The sequence below is a fragment of the Mirounga angustirostris genome, unplaced genomic scaffold, assembly GCF_029215605.1.
Source record: "Mirounga angustirostris isolate CCGP_5_RB_7025 unplaced genomic scaffold, mMirAng1.0.hap1 SCAF_9, whole genome shotgun sequence".
NCBI lineage: Eukaryota > Metazoa > Chordata > Mammalia > Carnivora > Phocidae > Mirounga > Mirounga angustirostris.
This window is the reverse complement of record NW_026991717.1, coordinates 60,703,415-60,719,439: the sequence shown is the minus strand read 5'-3', so window position 1 is coordinate 60,719,439 and position 16,025 is coordinate 60,703,415. Positions and strand designations below refer to the sequence as shown.

The following is a 16,025-nucleotide window of genomic DNA, read 5'->3' as shown; positions in this document are numbered from 1 at the left end:
CTTGAACCCAAACCGTTCTCTCCCTCCTCTCTTCCAGAGCAGAGAGGGTGGCTCCACTCCAGACTGTTGCCACCAAGGACACAGGACTCCCTCATTCCCCAGTTCCCAACCGGAGGGCTTTCTTCCCATAGAAGCAGGACTTCAGCATTTCTGAGGTTCTTCCAGCTCTCTGTTGTGGAGGAGGCTAAGTCCTGGGTTAGTGTGGAAAGAGAAGCTTCTTTCTTGCACCTAGCGCCACTCATGGAATGGAAGCTCTACCTTGGGTATATGTTGACAATACTCGAGGCCCAAAAGCCCGCCCCACCCCCCAGCACCACCCCCCCAGCTCAGGAAGCAGTGTTTCCATGCAGGAGAGACAAGCTGAGAGATCTCCACCTACTGCCCCATCTCAGCTCCCAAAAAGTAAGGATGTCATCCAGAAGCTTACCATAGTCCTCAGCCCAACTTTAGAGCCCTGGCTCAGAGATTTTGCCTGGGGGCAGGAGAAAGGCCATTTAAAAAGACACCTCCTAATCTCTTCCCAAAGGAACTTATCTTGTTCTCAACAGTAAAGTTTAAGCTTAAAGCATTTCTCAAAAATACGGAAGGTTGTGGTATAGGGAGTTGGGAGATCTGTAGAGCTAATGAAGATAAAGCCTAGACTACAGGCTGGCCAGGTAAGAGAGAACAGGGGGAGTAAGACAACTGGAAGGCGGGAGGCCTCCCGAGGTCACAAAAAACCAAACTCTGACCTCAGAGATTGGATTATATCAGTTTGTCCAGGAATTTATGCCCCAGGGTACTACTGTAAACAACAGAGCAATCAGCCCGCAATTAGTGGAACTTAAAAACTGGGTATGGCCACGGCAAGTGCAGAAGAGAGGCCTACCATACAACTGCCATTCCAGGGCAACCGCAGGCTGACTGCCCCAGGAGCAACAACAGAGACCTAATACTATGTGTTGGGGAAGGGGAGGGGTGGGGAGGGTGGCAGGGGAAAAGCCTTCACTGAAACAAATCCAGTTCAGTCCCTAAACACATAAACAAGCAAATAATAATAAAAAGCCCTGGAAAGGAGGACCCATATCTAAAACTATATTATCTAAAATGTCCAGTTTCCAACAAAAAAATTAAAAGGAATCAAAGAAACAGGGAAGTATGACCCATCCATTTGGGGGTGGGGAGAGGCAACAGAAACCGCCTGTGACAGTGACCAGTTGTCGGATTTAAGAGGAAAAAATTTCAAAGTAGCCCTTACAAATGCATTCACAGAACCAAAGGAGAGCTTGATTAAAGACATAAGGAAAGCATGATGACAACATTGTATCAAATAGAGAATATCAATAAAGAGAAAATTTTTTTAAAGAACCAAATGGAAATTCTGGATAGGAAATGTACAACAATGAAAACAGAACTGCAGGATCTAGAAAGAGCCTCAGACTGCAAAAAAGACCCTTGATCCTAAAGGGCCAATGTGTGTTCTTACTACAAATCCACTCTAAGTCTGTGTCTAATGTACTTTTTTTTTTTTAAGATCGTATTTATTTATTTGACAGAGAGAGAGCAGGAGAGCACAAGTAGGGGGAGCAGCAGAGGGAGAGGGAGAAGCAGGCTCCCCGCTGAACAGGGAGCCTGATGTGGGGCTTGATCCCAGGACCCTGGGACCATGACCTGAGCCGAAGGCAGACGCTTAACTGACTGAGCCACTCAAGCACCCCTAATGTACTTTTTTATTAAAGCCACAACTTTCAATAAAATTAATTTACTCTATCCTATAATTTCATCATAAAATCTATATGCTACTTCTTGGATAAGATCCATTCTATACATAATTCATATTTCTTTTTTTAAAAAGTGATACTATAAATAACAGGTTAATTCTTGAATATTTAATAATAATATGAAAAATCTTACTGGTCTGACGTCACCACAGGAATTGGTAAATTGTCGAGCCAAGCCAAAATCAAGCATGTAACATTTCCTACATGTACTAGGAAAGCGACCCATGGCGAAGTTCGACTAGAAAAGCAAAGAAGGAAAATATACATATTCTTACAATACTAAGTCCTTACATCTATCCTTCCTATATTTTAATTCTATTTAAACTCTCTCTATATAATACATATGTCTCAAATACACTATTCTAATCCATGATGTTTACTGGATGTTAATACATAATCTCATTATGGGTTCTATTAATGCCCAGGAGCAGGTAACTTTGAGAAACAAAGAATTTAAGTGATGATACAAAGTTACATACAACAACACTGACTTAAGTGTAACTCTATGTTCCTTGAAATTCTAGTCTAAGTGAGTGCTTTAAAGACAGCCCAATTCTTCCTTTTTAAAATGGGAGGAACTAGGAGTGAGCAAAATTAAATACATAGCTAGAAATTTAAATGAATTTCCTATGAGCAACATAAAGCTGAATTTCACTAAGCATAAAAATTAAAATTCAATTTAAGGAAACATTTCAAAACAGACTTAAGGAAAATATACTTTGCATTCTTCCCTTAAAAAAATAAATGTAATGTTAGATGAGCACAGACTCGCAAAATGGTATGTAAAAAGAGAATTTATAAAGGAAAAAGCAAAACTGCAACAGAATTGTTAGCTTTTATTTTAAAATACTGTTCTACTTAGGGAGCTTTCAGATGAAAATGGAAAGTCTTCAGTCACCATGCTTTTAAAGTAGTGACATTTAGTTTGGCATAGAATTAAGTGCAAGAGAAATCTACATTACATTAAGTCTGACTCTACAATGTTAATTTTAGTTGGCATTTTCATGTAAACTATTTAATTTTAAAAATCATGTAGCTACAGATGGGTGTAATTTTCAAATGCACTAACCAACACATGATATATTTATAGTAAATACAGTATATCAGAAATGGATAATTTCCCCTTGTGAGCAATAAAAAAACCAAGAAGGAAAAATAAAAGCATATTTCAGTTATGGAAATGACAATTTCTAAGAAAAAACAGAATAGAAAAAAATACTATATATTGCCACTGTAGCACTCAGAAGAAAAAATAAGGTCTTTCATAATTGATGGTTCCTTATAAGTACAATTTGTCACTTGAGAAATAGTTCAGAGAACACAGTGCATACATCTAAAAGCAACATATGTATATATTTTTACCCAGTATCAGGAAAAAGAAATCTAAAGAATAACTTCCAATTTAGATGTAAGGCTAAGTAACTAGAAATGTTAACACACATAATCATAATAGTCAACCATTAATAATTTTTAATTTGGCTGTGAGCAACATTTTCATTGTATGAGAAAAGCTCTTGAATGTTAAATTGTGGTTTGTAATTAGAAATTTTTTTTATGTAATTAGAATTTTTTTAAAAAATTGAGAGGTAAGTTACATTTTGCTTCTAGTTACTGAAATTAAAATATTACCTTGTATTTAATAATGGAAAGCAAATACAGAATGCTACATTCATAATTTATTGGATCCCATTATCAGATTAAGAGTACAAAGCAAACTCATTCTGTGCTCTGACTTGAAATGGCCCCTTACCGGTTTGATGTCTCGGTGCAAGAATCCCACAGAATGGATGCTCTCAATAGACTCCAGAATCTGTCTACCCAACCGAAGAGTAGTGCTAATGGTGAATGTACCCCGGGACTGGCTACGGCGTAGATCTGCCAGATTCCGACCCTGTGGAAACCAAATAAACACTTCCAAATATGGTACTATGTTATAAGAGAAGACTGGGAAGTTATTCATTTATCATTAAAAATGTTTTGACAGGGGAACCTGGGTAGCTCAGTTGGTTGACCATCTGACTCTTGGTTTCCACTCGGGCTGTGGTCTTGGGGTTGTGGGATGGAGCCCCGCGCTGGGCCCACACTCAGCAGGGAGTCTGCTTGGGACTCTCTCTCCCTCTGCCCCTCCCCCTACTCATGCTCATGATCTCTCTCTCTCTCCTCAAATAAATAAATCTTTAAAAAAATGTTTTGACAGAAAGAGCAAGGATTTTACCCAAATCATGATCCTCTCATTCAAGAGAAGAGATTCCATTAAGGTAATACATGAATGTTTCAGACAAATTTAAGAATAACCAGAAGTTTTTGAACATATTATGTTTTTGAGTCATCGTGTTTCCCTTTGTCTTTCATGCCATAACAAAATATAGTCTTGATTATTTGAAAATACAGAAAATGTATGTACCCAGAGCAGTAATTCCTCATTACTGCCTAACATACTCCCATACAAACTATTTAATTTTTCTGTGTCTGGTTTCCTTATAAAATGAGGGCAATGATACCTACACCTTGCAATGTTTTATGAAGATTAAAGAAGATCCACGTAAAGTGTTTACCATACTGTCTGGGACACACTAAGTACTCAGTAAATGCTAATGATTGTTATTATAAACAAAAATGACATGAAACAAACTCAATTACTTGTAGCAACAGATAAAAGCAATGAATGTATCTAGCCTGTGCCAGACGTGTTACATCATGATTGCATTTAATCCTCACAGCCCCCTAAAATAGAAGATGTTGCAGATGAAGAAACTGAGGGTCAGGAAGTTTAAACAATCTTAGCCTATTAAGGTAAAGCTGTTTTTCAAATCTAAACCTGTGTGAATTTGAACTTGTTGTTTTGTTCACTTCACAGTGCTGCTCCTCCGGAAAGTTCTTCGTTGCCTAGGTAACAAACCAATAATTTGATGAGAAGAGCAGGGCTACGATGCTGCAGTTCTATGGCCCAAAGAATGGAAACTGGCTCCTCCATCACAAGAGAATTTATTTTTTTTTAAGATTTTTTTTTTTAATTTATTTATTTGAGAGAGAGGATGAGAGGAGAGAGAGAGCACATGAAGGGGGGGAGGGTCAGAGGGAGAAGCAGACTCCCTGCCGAGCAGGGAGCCCGATGCGGGACTCGATCCAGGGACTCCAGGATCATGACTTGAGCCGAAGGCAGTCGCTTAAGCAACTGAGCCACCCAGGCGCCCCTCACAAGAGAATTTAAATAGCCTAATCTCTCTATTCCCCAAATTTTGTAGTGTATGTTAGGGATTAATACCACCAATGCCATCATCTCAACTGAAGACACCTCATTCACTTTTGAAAAAGTAATAAATTCTTAAATTACTTCAGTGCCACTTAAAATACTAACTAGCACTCAAGTAACTGAAGAATCAAAAAAGTACAAGAAAGTCAGGAGCCTTTCCCACTTCATCGCTTCTTTAAAAATGCAGTTTTAGGGGTGCCTGGGTGGCTCAGTCGTTAAGCATCTGCCTTCAGCTCAGTTCGTGATCCCAGGGTCCTGGGATTGAGCCCTGCATTGGGCTCCCTGCTCCATGGGGAGCCTGCTTCTCCCTCTCCCACTCCCCCTGCTGTGTTCCCTCTCTCACTGTCTCTCTCTGTCAAATAAATAAATAAAAAACCTTTAAAAAAATAAAAAAAAAAATTCTCACAGCACAAACTGGCAGTTCTCTGTATTACGAAGTTTTCATGTTAGGAGAATTTATTGTTCTCTACATCTCAGCAAATGTCAAGTAAGTGATAATCTACAACAAGTTTTATAATCCCATGAGTAGCGAATAACTTATTAGCATTCTAATAATTTTTTCTCAAAAATCAGTATTTTGATTTCCAAAAATATACCTAAGAAATATTGGAACTTTATTTGTAAACAACTTCCATCATTATAAAAGCTTTTGAAAGAAAATCAATTAATTTGGTTTATGGTATTAGTAATGATTTTAAATTTCAAATCTTTTATTTTTTAATTTTTAAAGATTTTATTTATTTATTTGACAGAGAGAGAGCGCACAAGCCGGGGGAGTGGGAGGCAGAGGGATAAACAGGCTCCCCACTGAGCAGGGAGCCGGATGCAGGGCTCGATCCCAGGACCCTGGGATCATGACCTGAGCCGAAGGCAGACGCTTAATTGACTGAGCCACCGAGGTGTCCCTAAAATTTCAAATCTTTTAAAATGTAAATCTAAGGTATCAATTAACAAAATCTAAAAAGATAAAATATAAGGCTAGCAAGAGTATGGGGGAAAGTGGGGGTTTTTTTTGTTTTGTTTTTTTGGGGGAGGAAAGTTATTAACATGGTAAGTACAAGCAGGTTTTATCCACCAAATTATACTTCAGAGTATAAACTAAAAGTAGTTATTATCTGTTATAGAGAAAAATAGAAAACAATCTATATATCTATCAATAAAGGAAAGGTTAAATAAATTATGGTACACTCATCTTACTGAGTGGTATGCAGCCACCAAAAAAAAAAAAAAAAGAATCCTTATTCATAATAACATAGAATGAATACTATTGAATGAAAAAACCAAATTCATTTTTCTCTAAGTAATTCTATAAATTTAACATGATCCCAATAATAATGCAAGTGGATTTTACTATTAAAAATGTAACATACACTTAAAAGAAAATAATATAATGAACCCTCATACACCTACTCATCACCAAGAATTAACAATTATCAGTTCACAGCCAATCTTGTTTCACCTGTTGCCAAAGATGGAGCAATTTGACCATTAAAAAGAAAAACAACTGCAATAATTGAGAACCATAAAATATGTGAAATGCATGAACTCATTTTTTTTTTTAAAAGAGAGCTCATTTGTCCTCTTTGGAAAATATTAGGGAACCAACTCATTATTCTGAAAACTAGTAAAAAGAAGAAAAGAAACAAGTATTAGTCCTGCCCTTCCTGTATAAAATTTATCTCAGGTAACCTAAGTAGTTGGAGTGCTTTTTTGAAAAAGAATTCCAGCTAATAAATTAAGGAAAACTGACAGAATTAGAATAGTACATCTGCAGCCCCACTGAAGTAATGGATATAGGCAATGATTACTAATGCGTTGATAAAACTTAGGAGAAAAACCACTGGGAACTTTAAAAAGGATGCATCAGGCTGTCTCCCTGAATCTCAAGGATCAATCCTAACAATATTAAAAAGAGACAACCCAGACATTGCTTACTGATGCGATGCAAGAGGAAGCATACCCTCACCTCTGAAGTACTCTGGCTAATTAAAACAAAAGAGCTAATCACCAGTTTACAGAAAATACAGTGGATAGAAGAACATGTTAAACAAGGAGGGAGATAATCAGCAAACTCCAGAATATGAAAACTTCATGATAAATGACTTCATTTTTATCAATGACAGTATGAACAATAAGAACAAAAAACTGTAAAAAAAAAAAAAAAAAGAGGGAACCTATAGAGTAAAAGAAGTTTAAGAATTATATCCACCAAATGCAATGTGTGGAACCCTGTGTGAAACCAGATTTAAGGAATCCAAACATAAAAAAAAATAAAACACATACAATAAGGAAATCTGAAGATCATCTTGATATTTAATGCTATTATGAAGGAATTACTGTGTACTGTGATTAAGAGGAGAAAAAAGGAATCTCTGACTCATAGGAATACATATTCATGTATTTCCAGATAAAATATGCCTTCAGTTTGCTTTGAAATAATCTGGGGAGGGAGAGGAGAGGAAGAATACATCAGGAACAAGATGGGCCACATACTGAAAACTACTGAAGCTGGGTGATGAGTACATGGGTGTTCATTATACTATTCTATTTTTGTGTATGTTTAATTTTTTTCATAATAAGAAAAAGTTTTAAAAATATGGCAGCTCTGATGTCAGGCAAACTAGATCTACATCTGTACGGTTACAAGATTCAAAATATTTTTTTGCCCCTCCCTAGGTGATAATGCTTTTCACAAAATATCACTCTTAGGCTATACTAAAGCTGCTCATGTAAAGCCTCAATGGTTAAAGGAAATTTCATGAGACTTGTCCCAGGTCTTGCTGGTAGAAATGAGAAAAGAAATAAGTACAACTTCTTGAACCCGTAAGATTTTAAGACCCAGATTTTAAGAGCCACTGAGGCGTCCCAGTCCTTAAAAATTTTAAGGCAGATATTATACAACTGAATCACCAAGAGGAAGGCATTTCTCCTATATTATCAAGTAATTCTTAAATTTTCAAGTAGTCAAAGTTGGTTCTTGAGCACAAAGATTAAAAATTAGATCCCCAACTATCCACCCACCCACCCTCCCCAAAACCAATTTCAATAAATTTACATTATTTCCGTCAAAAAAAACAAAAAAAACCTAGAGTCCTTAAGGGAACAAAAAGAGGAATGGAGAGGGACAGGGCAAGATTCATATCCAGCAATCCACATGGGGATTTAAACTTTGCAATGATGACACTCAATGAAGATATGGATCAACTAAAACAGCTGACAAGAACAACCCTTCCATCTCTGGAAAAATCTACGTCAAATCTGTTTAAATAAAATTCCATCTGCATAATATAAAACATTCTGAGATGATACCAAGAATTCTGTTTGTATTCATATCCACTGCAATTAGGTACTTTGATCAAAATTGAAATATTTTAAGATACATTTCCAAGTAACCTACCTGCAACTGCATGACCACATAGTTGAATCGATCATTCCTCCCACAGCCAATAAATCTACAAACATGGTCTTTCCCTGGATAAAAGAAAGAAAGAAAACAGTGGAAAAGGTTACATTATGGTTTCTCTTCTAAAAAATTAATAATTTGTTTTTCTGTACAGTATTTTATAATTGAATACAAAGGACCTGTCTTAAGAACCTTAAAAATAGGAAATCTGTATTATTCAAATTTTCTATCCACCTCCTCCTGGACCCTACACTGCTCCGTGTGTAGTCAAATACATGTTTATTGAATTTATTCATTCAATAAATGAATGAGGGAATAAACAATGATAATTTATTTAGGGAGTAAAGAATTAAAAGGTCCTTTCAGATCAACTTTGCCCAGACATTACACATACGAAAACAGAAGAGCAATAAATAAGAACTCTCTTAGGAATATAAATCCTAGGTGATATAAATACTATATTTATAATATAAATAAATCTATATTATAAATCCTGAATTTTAGATATGGTCTGCCATTCACCAATACATGACTTCAGTCCTTTAATCACTTAATCTTTCTGGGCCTCACTGATTTGGAGTAGTTCAGTGGTTTTCAATCTGAGTTTTACCTATGAAATCCAAGGAGGTGCAGGCTAGGGCGCAGAGGAGAGCAGAAGTGGAGCAGGTAGCAATCTAGGGTCTGCCCTGGTTCAACAAAAGCAAACAAAGGTCCTAGAAAAGGATCAAGACTGGTGGCTCCAGGGCGAGAAGAGGGCATTTTGGCTGGAGCACAGTGAATGAAGGGAGAAGAGCATGAGAAGATGCTGGAGAGAAGCAAGCGGCACGAGGTCCTGAAAGGTCTTAGACTCCGTAACAAGGAAAGTGAACCACATGGAGAGGTCAGTTTTTCTCAGCCCTGGCTACTTAACAAAATCATCTTGGGAAGCTTTGTAAATTCCTAAACTCTTTACTGATTCAAAATCAATGGGGGAAAATACAGGTTGGAGCTTTTCAAAAGTTCTCTAAATGATCCAAAAGCAGATGGGCCATGGATGGACATATGATCTATTGGATCTATTGGTGGGTAATGAGAAGCATCTAAAAGATTTTAAGATGAGGTAAAACACACTTAAAACATCATACTTTAGAACACTGCTATGGTGGCAATGAGGACAGACTATACAGGGGTCAATTCTAAAGGCAGAAAGGTCACTCTGGGAACAGTTACAATATCCCAAGAGAGAGAACACGGTTTAAATTATAAATAGTATAGGAGAGATGGAAAAAATAAGATAAATATGAGAGATACTAAAGACAGTTTTTGACTAGAAACTGGTACAATTAAATGGTAAGTTGTACCAAAATAAGAGAATATATAGTAGGTTGTATAGGCTGTAAGGGAAATTAGAATGTTGAGTTTAAGGACAACCTGTTGAATTTAGCAGACACTTGTAATTTCAAGCCTGCTGCTGAGCAAAAAGCAGCTCAGTAGAAATATACTGGGGCATCATTAATTCATGGAAGGTAGACAGAACTACATACACAGATGGACAACTGCCAGGTTGGAAGAACATAAAGAATGAAAAGAAAATTAACCTAAGAACAGAGTTTTAGAAAATACAACATCTAGAGCATGGGCAAAAATAAAAGAACACATGAAGGAAAATCAAGTAATAGCCAGAGAGGTATGAGGAAAATATGAGAAAGGGGTATTATAGAAATACAAGAAGAAGCAGCATTTTAATGCAAAAGTAGCCAATGGCAAATGCTACAGAAAGGCTGAGAAGCGCCGGTTAATATAAAAATTAGGAAGTCACTAGTGAGTGGAAAGGGCGGCAGCCAGTCTTTAACGGATTAAAGTGTAATTCAAGTATGAGGCAGTGAGGGCAATCTTTGAAGAAGTTTGTCTGTAAAGTGAGCAAGTCACACACCAAGAGCTAGAAGGGCAAGATTTGGTGAATGAATGAGAAATATATCTCAACTTGAATTAAAAAAAAAAAAAAAAAACTTTCTACTGATTGACTTAAAATATAAATACAATCCAGACTTATTTTAGTTAATAATTCTACTTCTTTTACACTATTCTCTCATTCTCTGTGCTTCTGTTGGAAAGGGTTGGAACTAGCAAGAAATAAGTGGGAGCAATAATTCCCAATGTGTACAATGCATGTGCATCACTTTACATGTATTTTACAAATGTTTGCAAAACTGTGTCTGTCACTTAGTAAATTGCAGTAAGAATGAAAGGATGAAATGATGGCCAATTAGCAACTTACTCTTTCCCTCAGCTTCAACGCAACAATTTAAAAATCATTTAGGAAGTATTTTCTTCTTGTTATCCATTCAAGATTCCACCTTCCTAGCATATAACATTTAAATTAAGGATCTCTATTACAAAGACATTTCAACCATCTAAAAACAAAAGGCCATACTATATTTAACTCTTCTTGGAATGCTCTTTCAAAAATATCTTTATGGTACGTTATACCAAAATACTATTTATCCCTCAATAGTGAAAACATCCTACTTTTAAAAAGAAAAAAGAAATCAACTGTAGATCCTTGACTGGTAAACAAAATACAAAGTCAGTAGCAAACTGTTTAGGATTCACCAACACATCTTCACTGCTTTAGGTTAGAGCTTAATGAGTTCTTACCTCACACTTTATAGCACAGTGTGCTACTGCTCTTATATTTTAGATACCTGCAATTAATGAAAATCCTTAATAAAGTTAGTTCAATAACATGTACAAACTTTTAGAAGCATGGAGAAACTACAATTTAACTGGAACAGGAATTGTTCACCACCACTTAAAGAGTGTTAAAATAACTAGTACAAACTGAGGTATCACTCCATGAGTATAGGGACCATATCTATCTTGCTCTGGAACTAGCACGGTACTTGTCAGATAGTGAAATGCCCAATCAAGGGACGCCTGGGTGGCTCAGTTGGTTAAGCGACTGCCTTCGGCTCAGGTCATGATCCTGGAGTCCCGGGATCGAGTCCCGCATCGGGCTCCCTGCTCGGCGGGGAGCCTGCTTCTCCCTCTGACCCTCCCCCATCTCATGCTCTCTCTATCTCATTCTCTCTCTCAAATAAATAAATAAAATCTTAAAAAAAAATGCCCAATCAATATCTGTGAATAAACAAATTAATATAAATAATGATAGCTAGTAAAACATGAATAATATGCAAGCATATTGTGCCAGGCATTATATTAAGTGCTTTACATGCATTTAATCATCACAGTTTAAGTATTATTATTTTCCCCATTTTTCAGGTGTGAAGAATTAAGCAAAATAATCTCTAAAAATGAAGGGAGCAGAGTAGGTTATACTTGAAGAGAATTCTAATAATTCAAAATCACTGCTGTGGAGAAAGGGAAACAGAAAATCAGCTTGCCAAACCCAAAATATATCAGGTGAGACCTAATAAACTGTCATTTAGGTAAGAGTCCTGAGGAAAATCCAGATACCAGAACTATAGCAATCTTTATGGTAAATTAGGCAGTCTCCTAGGTCATATCTAGTTGGTAAGCAAACAAAAAAGACAGTCCCACGCTATGCACTACTAGGTCTAATCATGCTCCACGTTCACAAAAATAGTTATTCAACTTCATGCACAGTAAGATTAGAGGAGAGGTCCAGAAATATAACAGAAACAACTCAAAAGTCCCTAGGTAAACCATTCTATAAACTTTCAAGTTTTAAGAATTCCCAGTATAAAAGACATCCAAATAATCTTTTTTTAAAGATTTTATTTTGGGGCACCTGGGTGGCTCAGTCAGTTAACCGTCTGCCTATGGCTCAGGTCATGATGCCAAGGTACTGGGATCGAGCCCCACATCAGACTCCTTGCTCAGCCGGGAGTCTCCTTCTCCCTCTCCATATGCCGCCCCGCCCCCCACACTCACGCGCACGCTCTGTCTCTCTCAAATAAATGAATAAATTCTTTAAAAAAAAAAAAGATTTTATTTTTAAGTCATCTCTACACCCAATGTGGGGCTCAAACTCACAACTCCGAGATCAAGATTTGCACACGCTACCAACTGAGCCAGCCAAGTGCCCCATGACATCTAAATAATATTAATGTCACTCTAGAGCAGGAGTGATGTCAAACCCAAGCCAATCCTCATTTTATTCCTACTTAATTAACTCCCATAGATTCTCATTATTGTACATAAAGGCACCAGAATATAATAGATATATAAATTTAATTTCAGCATCTTTAGGCTATATTGTCTTTGTTTGCTTGTCTGACCCCTAGACTGTAGGTACTTCTAGGGTAGGGACTCTAGTACCCAGCTCTGCACAGGATACTCACTAACTAAACAATGAATAAGTTTTTTATAATACCTTTATTGGAACATTACTAATATACCCCACCAAATCCACCCATTTAAAGTGTAATTCAATTGTTTTTAGTATATTCAAAGTTGAACCACCACCACCACAATAAACATTAGAACATTTTCATCAGCCCTACCCCATCCCACCAAAAAACCCATACTCATTAGTTGTCACTTCCATTTCCCCCTGCAACTCTCCCAGCCCTATGAGAGTCAGCCCCACTAATCTACTTTCTATCTCTACAGATTTGCCTATTCTGGACATCTCACATAAATGGAATACTACAGTAAGTAGTTTTTGTGACTGGCTTCTTTCACCTAGCATAATGTGTTCAAAACTCATCCATGTTGTAGCATGTATCAATATTTCACTTCTTTTGTCAATAATATTTATTATATAGCTATACCACATATTTTGTTCAGCCACTTATCAGCTGATTGTCCATTTGAGTTGTTTCCACTTTTTGTTTACTATGAATAATGCTACTATGAACATTCACATACAAGTTTTTGTGTAGACATACTTTCATTTATCCTGGGTATATATATAACTGGGAGTAGAATTGCTGGGTATATGGTAACTCCATGTTTAATCTTAAGCAGCCCAAAGGCACTGCTGGACTGTTTTCCAAAGAAGCTGCACATTTTATATTCCTACCAGTAACATATGAAGCTTCTAATTTCTCTACATCCTCATCAACTCTTGTTATTTTCTATATCTTTTTTTATTGCAGTCATCCTTGTGAGAGTGAACTGGTATCTCAATGTAGGTTTGATTTACATTTCCATAATCACTAATAATGTTGAGCATCTTTTCATGTGCTTACTGGCAATCTGTATTATCTTCTATGGAGAAATGCCTATTCAGATCCTTTGCTGATTTTTAAATTGGGTTGTTTATCTCTTTATTACTGAGTTATGAGTTCTTTATATATTCTAGATAAAGTCCCTACCAGATGCATGATTTGTAACTATTTTCTCCCATTCCATGGGTTGTCTATTCACTTTCTTGATGGTGGTCTTTGAAGCACAAAAGTTTTTAAATCTGATGAAGTCCAATTAATCTATTTTTTATTTTGCTGCTTTGCAGTTTTAGCATCATATCTAAGAAATCACTGCCTAATCCAAGGTCATGAAGATTTACGCATATGTATTCTTCTAAGAGTTTTAAATGTTTAGGTCTTTGGTCCACTTTGAATACATTTTTTTAAAGATTTTTTTAATTTGTAAGTAAATTCTACACCTAACGTGGGGCTCAGACTTATGACCCTGAGATCAAGAGTCACACGCTCCACCAACTGAGCCAGCCAGGTGCCCCCACTTTCAATAAATTTTCATATATGGTACGAGGTTAGGGTCCAACTTCACTCTTTTGCACGTGTGTAACTGTGTTGGAAGACAGACTCCCCTTGTGTTTCTCCTTTACTGTGACACTACTACCACACTCACAACACTTTTGACACCAGATGTGTGGGCTTTCCACACATCAAGCTATTCTCGACACCGGCTGGGTGTCCTATAATTCAATTCAATTCTAATACTGTCTACCTGGAATCTGCATCAGATCCCCATAAGGGCTTAGTCCCACAAGACTGCCCCTACTTCAAATGCCAATCACAAGTCCCAGGCTGTTACCTGTTTAAATGACCCCCTCCTTAAGTTTGACAATTTGCTAGAATAGCTTATAGAATTCAGGGAGATGCTGACATTTACCAGGTTATTACAAAGGATATAATAAAGAATACAGATGAATAGCCGGATTTAGAGACACAATGGGGAAAGCTACGTGGGAAGTGGTGCAGAACTTCCATGCTCTTTCTGAGTGTGCCACTCTTACAGCACCTCCATGTGTTCACCAACTCAGAAGATCTCTGAACCCCACACTTCTGGAATTTTTACTACTTCCCAGAGGATAGGGGGTGGGGCTGAAAATTCCAAACTTCTAATCATGACCTGGTCTTTCTGGTGACCTGCTACGATCCTGAAGCTATTAAGGGGCCCACCAAGAGTTTGTTCATTGGAACATGAGACACTGCTATCACCCAGGAAATTCTAAGGAACATAGGAGCTCTGTGTCAGGAACCACTGTTCTGGCCAAATCTGGTCTAAGACCAAATATCAGAACAAAAGATGCTCCTAGTGCTCTTATCACGTGGGAGATTACACGGATTTTAAGAGGTCTGTGCCAGGAACTAGGGGCAGAGACCAATATATGTGTTGTTTATTCTCTTACAATATCCAATGGAGTTGTGCTGGCACCATTTGTTGAAAAGACTCCTTTCCCCATTGAATTGTCTTGGCACCCTTGTCAAAAATCAATTGACCGTAATGTGACAATTTCTGGACTTTGAATTCTATTCCATTGATCTATATTTCTATCCTTATGCCAGTCCCATAATGTCTTGATTACTGTAATTCTGTAGCAAGTTTTGAAATCAGAAAGTGTAAATATTCCAGCTTCATTGTTTTTGCTTTTTTTTTCAAGACTGTTTTAGCTATCTGGGGGTCCCTTGCAATTATTAATTTTAGAATCAGCTTACCCATTTCCAAAGAAGGCAGCTGCAATTCTGACAGGGACTGTGTTCAATCTATAGATCAATTTCAGGAGTACTACTATCTTAACAATATTAAGTCTTCTAATCTACAAACACAAGATATCTTTCCATATATTTAAAGTCTTATTTTTTCAACAATGTTTTGTAATTTTCAGAAAATAAGTTTTACACTTCTTTTATTAAATTTATTCCTATTTTATTCTTTTTGATGCTACTGTAAATGGAATTGTTCTCTTAGTTTCATTTTCAGATTGCTTATGGTTAATGTCTAGTAAGATAAGTCATCTCTTTATATTGATCTTGTTTCCTGCAATCTTGCTGAACTTGTTTAGTAGCTCTAAAAAGTTTTTAGTGGATTCCTTAGGGTTTTCTAAAAATAAGAGGTCATCTGCAAATAGAGGCTAGTTTTCCTTCTTTCCAGTCTGGGTGCATTTTATTTCATCTTCCTGACTTGAAGTAGCAATTGCAGAAATCCTTGTCTTGTTCATTATCTTCAGGGGAAAGAGTTGTTTTTTATTGTATTAGCTGTGGCTTTTTTGGTTTTTGTTTTGGATTTTTTTTTTTTAAGATTTTATTTATTTATTTGAGAGAGAGAATGAGATAGAGAGAGAGCATGAGAGGGGGGAGGGTCAGAGAGAGAAGCAGACTCCCTGCTGAGCAAGGAGCCCGACACGGGACTCGATCCAGGGACTCCAGGATCATGACCTGAGCCGAAGGCAGTCGCT

At 36.9% G+C, this 16,025-nt stretch overlaps 1 protein-coding gene across 4 annotated transcripts in view; it reads right to left on the bottom strand.

The window, feature by feature from the left end:
* The window catches only part of TTBK2 (tau tubulin kinase 2), a 150,662-nt gene that overhangs the window by 62,780 nt on the left and 71,857 nt on the right, over positions 1-16,025 (bottom strand). For all 4 annotated transcript variants that reach the window (XM_054513569.2, XM_045900257.3, XM_064570584.1 and 1 more), the window contains 3 exons: positions 8,411-8,484; positions 3,511-3,651; positions 1,894-1,998 (listed from right to left, as the gene is read on the bottom strand). In XM_054513569.2, the coding sequence (XP_054369544.1) occupies positions 1,894-1,998; positions 3,511-3,651; positions 8,411-8,484 (320 nt within the window). The remainder of the gene's footprint in view (positions 1-1,893; positions 1,999-3,510; positions 3,652-8,410; positions 8,485-16,025) is intronic.